Here is a 12,340-nt window from a genome sequence, read left to right on the forward strand (position 1 = left end):
AGCTACAAATAGTAGTGGACTTAGTACCGACCCCTGATGCACTCCCACCTTCACCTCAAACTCACCACTGTTCCCGTCCTTGGTCCTTTCAGCTGTGCACACTCTCTCGTACATTGCCATCACTACTCTGATCAACCATTCCTCTACTCCTATCTTCCTCAATGCCCATGTCACTACTTCGAGTGGAACCCTATCGAATGCTTTCTCCAGATCAACAAACCCAAGAAACAACTTCTTCCTCTTCTCCATGTACTTCTCCTGCAACTCCTGCAATTTTATATGTTGTAAATTATTCTGTTGTTACTTTTTCAGAGATTGTAAAAGTTATTCACAACTTTTACAAAGTCTAGAAAATTTGTAAGGAGTTAATCATGGCTTTTGGAAATTTTGGAAAGTTTGTAAATAAATTGATCGCAAGTTTTGCAAAGGTTGAGGAGTTTATGTCAAGTTAACCGTAACTTTTACAAACTTTGGAGAGTTTGTATAAAGTTACCGTAAGTTTTGCAAACTCTCAATATTCAGGACAAACTTTCAGAGTAATGAACGAGTGCAAGTGGACATTCAAATTCGTCCCGTCAATCTCATAAAACTTAGAAAATTATTATCATGTGTAGCATGATATTTCGACATACAGCTCGCTATTTCGCTAGAGCCTCCAAGAAGTACGTGCCAAGAATGCAGAATTTCCGCACAAACATTACCTCTCCTGAAGAGGCACACACTCATCCAAACACAACCAAAGTTGAATGAAACTCACCACAAAAGACATTCGGAGCCTAACGCACCAACAAGTACTTCAGCTGTAAATGCCGTTCCTAAGAAACGATGAACCTGAGTAAGTTCAACTGGGCTGGCAGGATGGCGCAGATCAGTTGCAGCGTATGTTAAGTTGTCCATTTTGGGTTTGATTCCTGATTCAACTATACAATGCGTACCCATGATTGCGTTTCATTCGGTGGGTGATGCACCACTGAGTATGCGACCCTCAAAATGACGTTAACATGTAGATCCATCTGAGAACATTTATTGCTGGTGGACATTAAATATCCCACTGCGTCTTTCTTTCGTGTATAGACAACCAATGTGTGTGTGTGTGTGTGCACCCTGAACAAATGATAAATGAATGCTTGAACTGCTGCAGAGACAACGGCAAACCGTCCAGTGTCATCCTTTCCATGAGCCTGCTTGGCAGCACGGAACAGGTATACCTATACCTATGGGATGTGCACGTCCTGCAAGTTGAATTCCTGGCTATGTATGATCAATGCTGACAGATGCACAATTGAAATCACAACCCAAATAGCCCTAACGCTACACTCCTCTTGGGTTGGTCGAGTGTTTCTTGCCCTCTTGCACTCCATGACCATGAAAGCCAAACTCTTCATTCACTCAGGTATTCCGCAAAACAGAAGCCAGCAGGAACCATTCTCGCTAAAAGTTTGCTCATGTTCCACACCATGAGGGAAACCACTTGTACACTTGGCTCTCGGAACAGGAATTATTTGAACGGCATGAGACTCGGACATCTATCATGGAAACAAACATTTGGCCTCACCACACACTTGACTTTTCCATCTTGACCGCACACTTGGCTGCAGGTTTTCATAATTATTACCCTCGCCAGAGGAGAGCGTATTGCATTTCAGTCCGTTTGTCCGTTTGTCTGTCTATTTGTCTGTTTGTTTGTCTGCACAAAATAAATATGATTTTCTCTGCAACCGTTGGTACGATTGACAAGAAATTTTCACCATAGGTGCAATTCCACCTGTATAATTTATAAATTATAATTATGACGTCATATATCACGTGGTATAGCCGCCATCTTGGAAAAACCGAGAACCTTTGCACCTATATATCTCCGAAAGTGCTGCATAGAAAACATTGAGACATGGCTCATTGTAAAGAACTCTCCATGTGGAATGACATATGTTAATGATGATGTCATAGGTGCCTCCATTATGATGTCATAATTCGACAAGTACAAAACTTCATCGGATCAAAATGAAATTTCTTGAGCATCATCTCGGGATAAATTGATGGAGGAAAAATAATAATGATGATGTCATTGGTCACGTGGTTCGGCCGCCATCTTGGAAAAACCGAGAAAACTTTGCACCTCTATATCTCCGAAAGCGCTGCTTGTAAAGAGCTCTCCATGTGGAATAACATATGTTAATGATGATGTCATCGGTGCCTCCATTATGACGTTATAATTCGACAAGTACAAAACGTCATCCGATCAAGATGAAATTTGAGCATCATCTTGGGATAAATTGGTGGAGAAAAAAAAAATAACGATGACTTCATTGGTCACGTGGTTCGCCCGCCATATTTGTTTTAACACAAAAGCCTTAAAAATCACTGAAAATACGTCCTGGCGAGGGTCTGCTATCCCTGATTGCTCTTTCTTGTTGTGTTTGCATCATACAACGGCAAAAAACCTCCCCATACGCTGAATATTTTCCAGAAAACTTGCGGTCAAACATCAGCCTCCTTAATATAGCTGGAAGAACTGTGCAATTGGAACAACAGTGAACAGTCTCAACTCGACATGGTCCTAGCATGATAGCCGGTGGACATGCTGCACGATTACACGCGGAGACCGGTAACAAAAATTGCGAGAAAATGGTGATCATCAAGCTATACAACGGTTGCTCAAATACCTAAGGCTGACAACCAGCAAGTCGAGGGATTTGCCCATCGGCTGTTTTAACCACGTTGATAAGCTTCAGCTTTATGTCTCTCTGGGTCACGGGCCATCATAGACCAATGCAAGTTAATATCCACAACTCAAGATTTGGCAATGCTAATTTGCAGCGCTCTTTCAATTCCACTGGATATATAAATGATGTATTGCCATACTGTCCGATGTTTTTATCTGATTTGGAATCACAGCTTTGTGGGATTAGCAATGTGGGATTCTGGAACTTCGAATAACTTCTATCTTTTGCACTGATGGAATGAGAGTTCAATCAGGCAATCATGAAGATGGAATGAAAGTTCAATCAGGCAATCATGAACTTGAAGAGTTTGTCAAAAGTTAAGTGTAACTCTTAAAAACCTTTGGGTTTCGGGACAGACTTTGAGGTACAAGAAAGAGTGCAGGTGCACAGTCAAATTTGTCACATCAATCCCGGAACAATTTCACATCGAGTCATTTTTCCATTCTGGACCTCTTCAAGGCCAATGTTGCGTCACGTTAAATTTCCCCATTCCGTTCTTCTCCGGGCCATTGTTATTACCTCCGCACCGAAGTTGGGTGGAGGATATGTATTTATTCCGGGTTGTTTGTCAGTTTGTTTATTTTTGAGCACAATATCTTGAAAGGTTGTGGACGGATTTGGACGAAGCTTGGTGGACAGGATGGGTGTGTGACGAGGATGAATTGAGTAGATTTTGGTGAAGATCTGGATGTGGATATGAGGATTTTAAAAGTTATTCTCACCATTGACAGATGGGTTCAAAAACGATACATAATATGATATCTGAAAAAGTTATGGACTAAGTCGGACGAAACTTGGTGGATGAGTTGGTAAGTGACAAGAACAAGTCGATTCGATTTTGGTTCAGGTCTGAATACAGATCCGGCCTATCAGTGGGATACAAAACGTAAACTGTTCAGCCTGGTGGAGGTATGCTCTCTACCGAGTGCCGTTCTAGTTCGCTTTTGTGTTATTCCTCAGTTCCTCCTTGACTGAGTTTGAGTCGGATAACCTTTCCCTCGGTTGACAGGAGGAAAGGGGAAAATAAGAAGAGCAAACATCCGACCAACCCAATCGTTCCAGGTTGTTGAAATTGAGCATTAACATGTTTTAAGCGTTCCACCTATACATTTATTTACTTTTATAATAGCATATAATATGTACCAAACTCACTCATAGAGGAAGAGTTGAATGATTGTACGACTGTACTTGCATTGCGTGTGGATTTTGCCTTCCGAGTTAAGGATATGCTCATTTACCTTCAAAGCCAAGCTTGTTCCAGTTTACATCAGCAGTGAGATGAAATGAGAAAGAGCAGTTAGTTAATATAGTTAAGATGTGTAAGCATCAAACATTTTGTCAGCTCAATTATATCGTTTGAAATCTTGCCTCAAATTAGCTAAACAATAGTTTCCCTGGAGTGGTTCACTATTCAAACAATGTTATTGGAAAGCCAGGTGTGCTCAGTTTCTCAGTTACCCTAATTAGGAGTAGAGCGAAAGGAAGCCAAGGGAAGAAGGGGACATGATTTTGGTGGGGTCCAAGTGTCCTGAAAACTGTCGACAAACGTATGGCCTGCTCCAGTTTTCTGAGTGATAATTGGATGTCCTGAGCCATAATTCCTCGAAAGAAACAGGTCCATGAAGGTAAATTCATTGAAATAAGGTCTTCATCATTTGGGAATGCATGTTAGACCAGGATTCAATATCAAAGTCAATCCACTCACCGACCTATAGTATTGCTGGGAGTGTGGCTGTGCCACTGATGCAGTGTCCCTTCACTTTCTGGCTGGAATTTGTAACTTGGCCCAAAGTGCTAGCGATAACTCACTTAATGTTTGTGAAGCAATTGAAACAAGAAAGAGCAATCGGAGATTGCAGACACTCGTGTTTGTGTTTGTGTGGTGTATTTTGTGTGGTGTTTATTAGTTGCTGTGTTTGTTTGGTTCATTGACGACATACATTTATGACGTCATCAATTTAATTCTCACATACAATTTTTCTGTAGATCATACTCAAGAAATTTCAAACTGATCAAATCAAGTACTATACTCATCTAATTATGATGTCATAATGAAGGCACCGATGACATCATCATGTTATCATGTCAAGTAGTGCCCATGAGGATGACATCCTCATGGGAGTACTTGACAATGAGCCATGTTTCGATTTTTTTTTCCATGGAGCTGTTTCAGAGATATAGAGGTACAAAGTTTTTCGGTCTTTCCAAGCTGGCACCTAGACTACGTGACTGACGTATGATGGCATAATTATCATTACAAAGTTCCACAGGAGGAGGTGCTCCTACAGTGAAAATGTATTGGCGATTGGACCAATGGTTGCAGAGAAAAGCTTACTCACATTCTGTGTGGACAGACAGACAAACAGACAGACAAACAGACAAACAGACATACAAATGAAAAATCGGTCAGAGACCGAGGACTTGCCGGAATGTACTTTTTTATCGGCCATTTAGGACAAATATGGCGGCCGAACCACGTGACCGATGACGTCATCATTAACATATTTTATTCCCCATGGAGAGTTCTTTACAATGAGCCATACCTCAATTTTTTCTATTCAGGACTTTTGGAGATGTGGAGGTGCAGAGTTTTTCGGTTTTTCCAAGATGGCGGCCGAACCACGTGACCGATGACATCAACACAAACATATGTTATTCCCCATGGGGAGTACTTGACAAAGAGCCGTGTTTCAATTTTTTCCATGGAGTGGTTTCAGACATATAGAGGTGCGAAATTTTTCCCAGATGGCGCCAGTACCATGTGACCTATAACGTCATAATTATTATTAAAATATTCTACACGAGGAGGAGCTCCTATGCTGAGAATTTCGTGTCAATCGGACTAACAGTTGCCAAGAAAATGAATTTTAAAAATGCAGACATGCACGTACGCCACACATACACACGTACGCAACCGAATGCCTAACCCTGCCTTTCGCTTCACAGGCGCAAGGTAACAAACGGACCCCAATGCAATGACCTCTCCTCTGGCGAGGGTAACAAGCTAATACAATACAATTTTTATGGCGTAGCCCATCGGACAGAGCCGTCTAGAACAGCGTTTGTCTGTATGTATGTATGTATGTATGTATGTATGTATGTATGTAATGTATGTATGTATGTATGTATGTATGTATGTCCCCTCAAACGTATACCAATCAGAGCTGAGAATCTGGTCACATGACAGGGTGATGTGATTACGTCTAATGTCATTACGGTGGTGCTGCAGCTGACTCTCCATGCACCGCCATTTTGATTTATATGCCGTTCATGCCGAACATATCGTTGAACCTGTCATATATCACAATCGCGATGCTCCACCTTTACGTTTTTCATTCAGTGTGAAACACAAACAAACCGATTGTTAAAATGACCATCAAATATCAAAAGCATTGGCGTTACATCTCTTCCAACAATACACGGTACATATTGGCCGAAGGCGTTATGACTCACTGTCAGCTTCAGACAAATTAAACCCAGGTTTCTCAATTCAGTGGTATTGTTTCAGGAGTATCGTTTTCCTAATAATAATAATATTATAGTAAATATAACCATAACACTTTAATCCCAATGTCGTGAATGGAAAGTTGATGGATTGAAGCGGTGTAACCGCGGAAGTAAGGAATTCACCTCGGTTAAAAAAAAAAAAAAATTCGTAATAATAACATAACGTTATTATTATAGTAAATCTAATCGTAACACTAATCCCTTTGTAGTGACTGCAACGTTACTGGAAGTTAAATATATATCTTATATATATATTAAAGCAGCGGAAGTTTTGTGTCCAGCCGTCATGCTACATCATTACGTGTATGATGTCATAATGGCGTAAACATCCGCTCACTTCGAGAGCGACAGGAAAGGTCATTCGTCTTTGGGGTATATAGATTACAGTCGATCTATGGTCGGGTCTCAAGAACATTGGGTGTGTGTTCATTTACCAAGTTTCTTGTGGAGAGATCGCTAAGTGGTTTAAGCATTCGAACAAGCACTCCATTCAAAACCGTTAAGGAATGGCTGGCTTAGCAAGCGCTAGCTAGCTGCTTGGTAAATGAGCACACCCCAACCCTTGTGGGGTATATAGATTACAGTAGATCTTTGCTCAGTTCTGTAAGTAAAACTTCCCTCACGGATGTCGGGATTCCTCCAAATTTATTTGTCTAATGTTATAAACAGCATTAGCGACTGTTTAAAAAGCTAATAATGTGTGTTTGTGGTTTATAATATTTTACGAGCCCGGCTATGCCGCTGTTTGACTTTTGGTCTTGTTTTGTACTGAAAGGATGGTGAAGGTAGTGGGGATTAATGGGATGGTGGTAAGGAGGGGGGCATATCCCAGCCCCCTCCCCCTACGGCCTACACCCCTCCGATACTTCCCCCTGGCCAGTCTCCCTTAGCATGGTATTAGAGCTATATAGGACTCGATGAAAACCTCGAAAAAAAAAAAAGCATTAGGCTTCGCCCAATAAATACAAAACACAAGACCAAGCTATGTAAGTAATACAGTTGTGTTTGTTAAACAGCTGAGTCCAAATCCATCATCTGTGGATTCCAAGTAGTTGAACAAAACAGTCTGTTTGATCAGTACTAGCCTCTTGAGGACTGACTCTAATTATTATATCAATGTGTTGTATGCGTTGAACGCTGATGTGCTGGTCACATGTGCCATTGTTCACTTTGTAGTCCAAATGAATAATCGAATGAATGGATCAACTAATGTAAGTTAGACAGCCTGGAGTCTGTAAACTTAACAGTGTAAATGGCTGTTGAAATGAATCCCTGTACAGCAAAGTCAATGTGCAGCAGATGTGCAGCTAAGTGAGTGTGCAGCATGTATTTATTCGTATTCTGGTGTTATGCCCGAAGGCAGGTGCAGTGTCTTGGCAAGGTTTATGCTGGGTGGCTTGCCGTTGCATGTATACATAAGGTGTGCATGCAGCGTAAATCCAATGAAGGTGGTGCAGGGATCATTAGTCATATGGTAATGGTACAATAAGTGTGTGCTGAACTTGAGTGGTGCAGTGAGAGTTCCCAACGTTTGAGCAGTGGAGTATGTGGGTTAGTTTCAAATATTGCAGGAAGTGTGCATAATATCCGCATAGGACAATAAGTACAGACCTTGCTTGAGCTATAAGTTGGTGTGATATATGTATATATACTGTATATATAATTTAGTGCTCCAACCTAATGAGCAAACGCCATGACATCACCGCCGTAAGGGCGGACGTACATGGCGGTGACGTCACGGTGTTCACTCATTAGGTTGGAGCACTCAGTTAGATATATCTTGCTGAAGATCTCAATTAGATATATTATATGCAGCCCTTGCTGAAGATTTACATTCCAAAAGGACAATGACCCCAAGCATACAGACAAAGCAACACTGGAATGGCTTCATAACAAGAACGTGAAAGTATTCGAGTGGCCCAGTTGAAGCCCAGACTTTAATCCCATTGGGAATCTGTGAAAAGACTTGAAGATTGCTGTTCATCGACACTCCCCGTCCAACTTGATAGAGCTTGAGCAAATCTGCAAGGAAGAATGGGACAAACTCCCCACATACAGATGTGCAAAGCTGATACAGACATACCCAAGAAGACCTGAAGCTGTAATTGCTGCCAAAGGCCCTTCTACGAAATATTGACTCAGGGGGATGAATACTTGTGTAAATTAGTTTCTGTATTTCATTTGAATTATTTTGTAAAAAATTCTAGAAAAAACCATTCCACTTTGACATTAATGGGGTTATTACGTGTACATCAGTAACAAAAAAAAAATCACAATTTAATCGATTTTAAAATCAGGCTGTAACACCAAAATGTGAAAAAGTCAAGGGGTGTGAATACTTTCTGAAGGCGCCGTATTACGGCAGGATTTGGAGTTTGACCAAGGCATCGGCAAACATCCGCTGACTTTTCGAAAGACATTGTATGGTATTTAACGTGTAAACGCAGTCAGATGGAACAGCTGGCTTAGCATTCCCTCAAAAGGATGCCACAGTTTACAATACAACCAATGCTCTACACACAAAGCACTGGGGTGAGCACTTGCCATCACTTGGAGGGAGTGCGCACCATAATTGAGTGCAACCGTGAGTGCGAGGCTCACCTTTTGCAACCATGCTGTGTTGTTCTTTGCTGCCTCCTCCAGGCGACCGAGACGCTCGACGGTGCTGCCCGCAGGTCGACCCAAAGTGTCTTGTCCTGAAGCTCGGCTCAGTCCAGAATGGCAGCTGTTCAGTTCGGGCAGCACAAACGTGTACGTGCAGGACCCGTGCTCCACCCGGTGGTAACGTCGCGTGGTGTGATCGGTATCCTCCTGGGGGGGTGAAGGGTTTCTGGGACCCACTCTCTGCACCTCGACTCCGGCCAGCACTGTGTGAGGAATCAGCACCAGTACCACGACCACCACGGCTCCCACCGCCCGCAGCACCTCCATCATGCGAACTCAATGGACTTGCAATTGGTATTAAAAAGCCACCAGAAGGTTCAATTCCCAAGAAAATGGGAGATCGTCACGAGTACTTGGGTCTCGGACCCCTCCGCAGCAGACTTCAGATATTGGACCCTCCACGACAGACGAGCAGACTCCTGCGGTGTCGGACCCCTCCGCAGCAGACTTCAGATTTTGGACCCTCCACGACAGACGAGCAGACTCCTGTGGTGTCGGATCCTCCGCAGCAGACTTCAGATATTGGACCCTCCACGACAGACGAGCAGACTCCTGTGGTGTCGGACCCCTCCGCAGCAGACGTAGAGGGGGCTCTCCCCACGATCGTATATGAGGAGGTTCTCTGCTTTTCCCATCTGCGAAAACAAAATGCGGATCCTTTAAAACCGCAGGATATTTCGGTAGGAGGGTGGACCTGCTTGGAAAGTACACACAATATGAATATATATACATTTACCACCACGTGGAAGTAAAAAACAAATAAAACCACCAATAAAAAACAATTGATGTTATATGACGTCATGTATGTGGATGAGCTCAGGGTGAGCGAATATCCAATTGATCTACACCGATCGGATGTTCGTAGATCATAAATAATTATATAATTATGTGCAAGGATAACCACAGTGGTCGTTTAATATATTTTCTCGCTGTGACGTCATACCAGGGTCTCCCTTCCCGCGTCGTCCTCCTGCGTTGCTCCATTCCCAGGTCGCGGAGAAACGTTGAGTCCTTCCCGCTTCCAGCGCTTGTGCTCCGGTCCCAGAGGCGCGTCTTGCCGCGATAAAGCGCTCGGTGTCTGTGTCCTCCCTCGCCAGGCTCCGCCGGGTTAGGGTACCGTGAACCAGTCAGGAGTGAGCCCACAACACAGCCCCCTCCTCCTCAAACTTCCCGCCCCTCACCCCCTGCCCGTGATTGATAGCCAGACGGTGGCGATGGAAAGGGACGCTCCTGTGTCTGCCCCTCCCTTTCCTCATTCCCTCCTCTTCCCCCTTTCTCCATCCGCTCCTCAACTCCATAACGAGCTCCTGCGGCTTGCCAGACAACATGGTGACGTCAGTGACAAAGGTTCGATTCCTAGCGGTGACCGAATCCGTAAAACTGGGAAATAAAATGGACACAATTGTTGAGGACGATCCGGATATTCATCGGGTAACCTGCAGGTTCGAGGATATTACACAGGTGAAGCAGATCGTGCCCCCACTCCCCAGCGGAGGTATCTTTCCCCTCCTTGCTCTCACCGTTCGCACAATATGGTGCAGGTACATTTTTCAGTGTTCCCTGTAAAACTCAAACAACCGTCGCTCAGCACCGCATCGCCATGTTCTCGTGTGAGCGATGTTCAATGTCACGATGAAGGACCTGGAATGAGACCAATGACCAATCACACCGCGGGGACTCTTATAGCCCCAACCCACAATGCACCGGGCTCAGGTAAAACTTAGGGTCTCGACTTGGCAAAAACCCCAAAGCGGGACGATCCTAACATTTTTGGTGTGTACACGGAATTCATTGTACACAAGGGAAGGGATTATACATTACAATGCACTTACATGTATGTAGTAGGGACTACTTACAAGTTACACCAGTAAGTAGGCTACTAGAATGTGGCTACAGTGCGGTTACAGTGCGGTTACAATGTGGCTCCAGTGCGGTTACAGTGCGGTTACAATGTGGCTACAGTGCGATTACAATGCGGTTACAATGTGGGTACAGTGCGGTTACAATGTGGGTCCAGTGCGGTTACAGTGCGGTTACAATGTGGCTACAGTGCGATTACAATGCGGTTACAATGTGGGTACAGTGCGGTTACAATGTGACTACAGTGCGGTTACAGTGCGGTTACAATGTGGATACAGTGCGGTTACAGTGCGGTTACAATGTGGCTACAGTGCGGTTACAATGTGGGTACAGTGCGGTTACAATGTGGCTACAGTGCGGTTACAGTACGGTTACAATGTGGTTACAATGCACACACACGTGGTTACAATGCACACACACGTGGTTACAATGCACACACACGTGGTTACAATGCACACACACGTGGTTACAATGCACACACACGTGGTTACAATGCACACACACGTGGTTACAATGCACACACGTGGTTACAATGCACACACACGTGGTTACAATGCACACACGTGGTTACAATGCACACACGTGGTTACAATGCACACACACGTGGTTACAATGTGGTTACAATGCGCAATTTGCTTCCTCTCGTGCGAACGTCGCTCAGCGCCGCGTGCGCATCGCCCCCGGAACAACAACCCTGATAAAAGGGCCAAATTTACTGCATCCAATGGCAAAGATCAGAGGCGCCCGGAGGGATCTCGGACTCGCTCCAGATTGGGTTCAGGCAGGTTTGTTTTTCCGCGCTCGGAGGCTTCATAGCACGACGGCGGTGCTTGTCGACTTTGCTTTAAGCACCCGATTTTACGGGAGTTCTCTCACGAGAAAAAATAGAAATCACAATCGACTAGAAGCCACTGGGGTTGGTGTGGGGATTGTGTGGGGTGGCGAGGGACGGAGGTGGGGTGGAGAGGGACGGAGGTGGGGTGGAGAGGGACGGAGGTGGGGTGGAGAGGGGACGGAGGTGGGGTGGAGAGGGGACGGAGGTGGGGTGGAGAGGGGACGGAGGTGGGGTGGAGAGGGGACGGAGGTGGGGTGGCGAGGGGACGGAGGTGGGGTGGAGAGGGGACGGAGGTGGGGTGAAGAGGAACGGAGGTGGGGTGGAGAGGGGACGGAGGTGGGGTGGAGAGGGGACGGAGGTGGGGTGGAGGGTGGACGGAGGTGGGGTGGAGAGGGACGGAGGTGGGGTGGAGAGGGGACGGAGGTGGGGTGGAGAGGGGACGGAGGTGGGGTGAAGAGGGACGGAGGTGGGGTGGAGAGGGGACGGAGGTGGGGTGGAGAGGAACGGAGGTGTGGTGTAGAGGGACGGAGGAGGTGGAGAGGATGAATGGTGGCTTTAGAGAGTGTCCTCCATGTACCATGTTAATACTTTTTAAAATGAGGGACGAAGTTTTGCTGATGTGATAAAGTTTTATAAACAACTGGAGAGTTTATGGAATACCTTACCCCGACACCCCGTGGTCTTGAGAGTTCATGGAATACCTTACCCCGTGGTCTTGAGAGTTCATGGAATACCTTACCCCGTGGTCTTG

The 12,340-nt window shown here is 44.9% G+C and overlaps 1 protein-coding gene across 1 annotated transcript in view; it reads right to left on the bottom strand.

Moving 5' to 3' along the window:
- LOC137422373 (angiopoietin-2) overlaps window positions 1-9,981 on the bottom strand; it is a 256,544-nt gene extending 246,563 nt beyond the window's left edge. Inside the window, exons 1-2 of the mRNA XM_068109125.2 lie at window positions 9,838-9,981; window positions 8,832-9,529 (exon numbers count right to left, since the gene is read on the bottom strand). Coding sequence (XP_067965226.1) covers window positions 8,832-9,164 — 333 coding nt within the window. The 5' untranslated portion in view covers window positions 9,165-9,529; window positions 9,838-9,981. The remainder of the gene's footprint in view (window positions 1-8,831; window positions 9,530-9,837) is intronic.
- Between the last annotated feature and the right edge of the window lie 2,359 nt (window positions 9,982-12,340).

Source organism: Myxine glutinosa, chromosome 2, assembly GCF_964187855.1.
Source record: "Myxine glutinosa chromosome 2, kmMyxGlut1.1, whole genome shotgun sequence".
NCBI classification, from domain to species: domain Eukaryota; kingdom Metazoa; phylum Chordata; class Myxini; order Myxiniformes; family Myxinidae; genus Myxine; species Myxine glutinosa.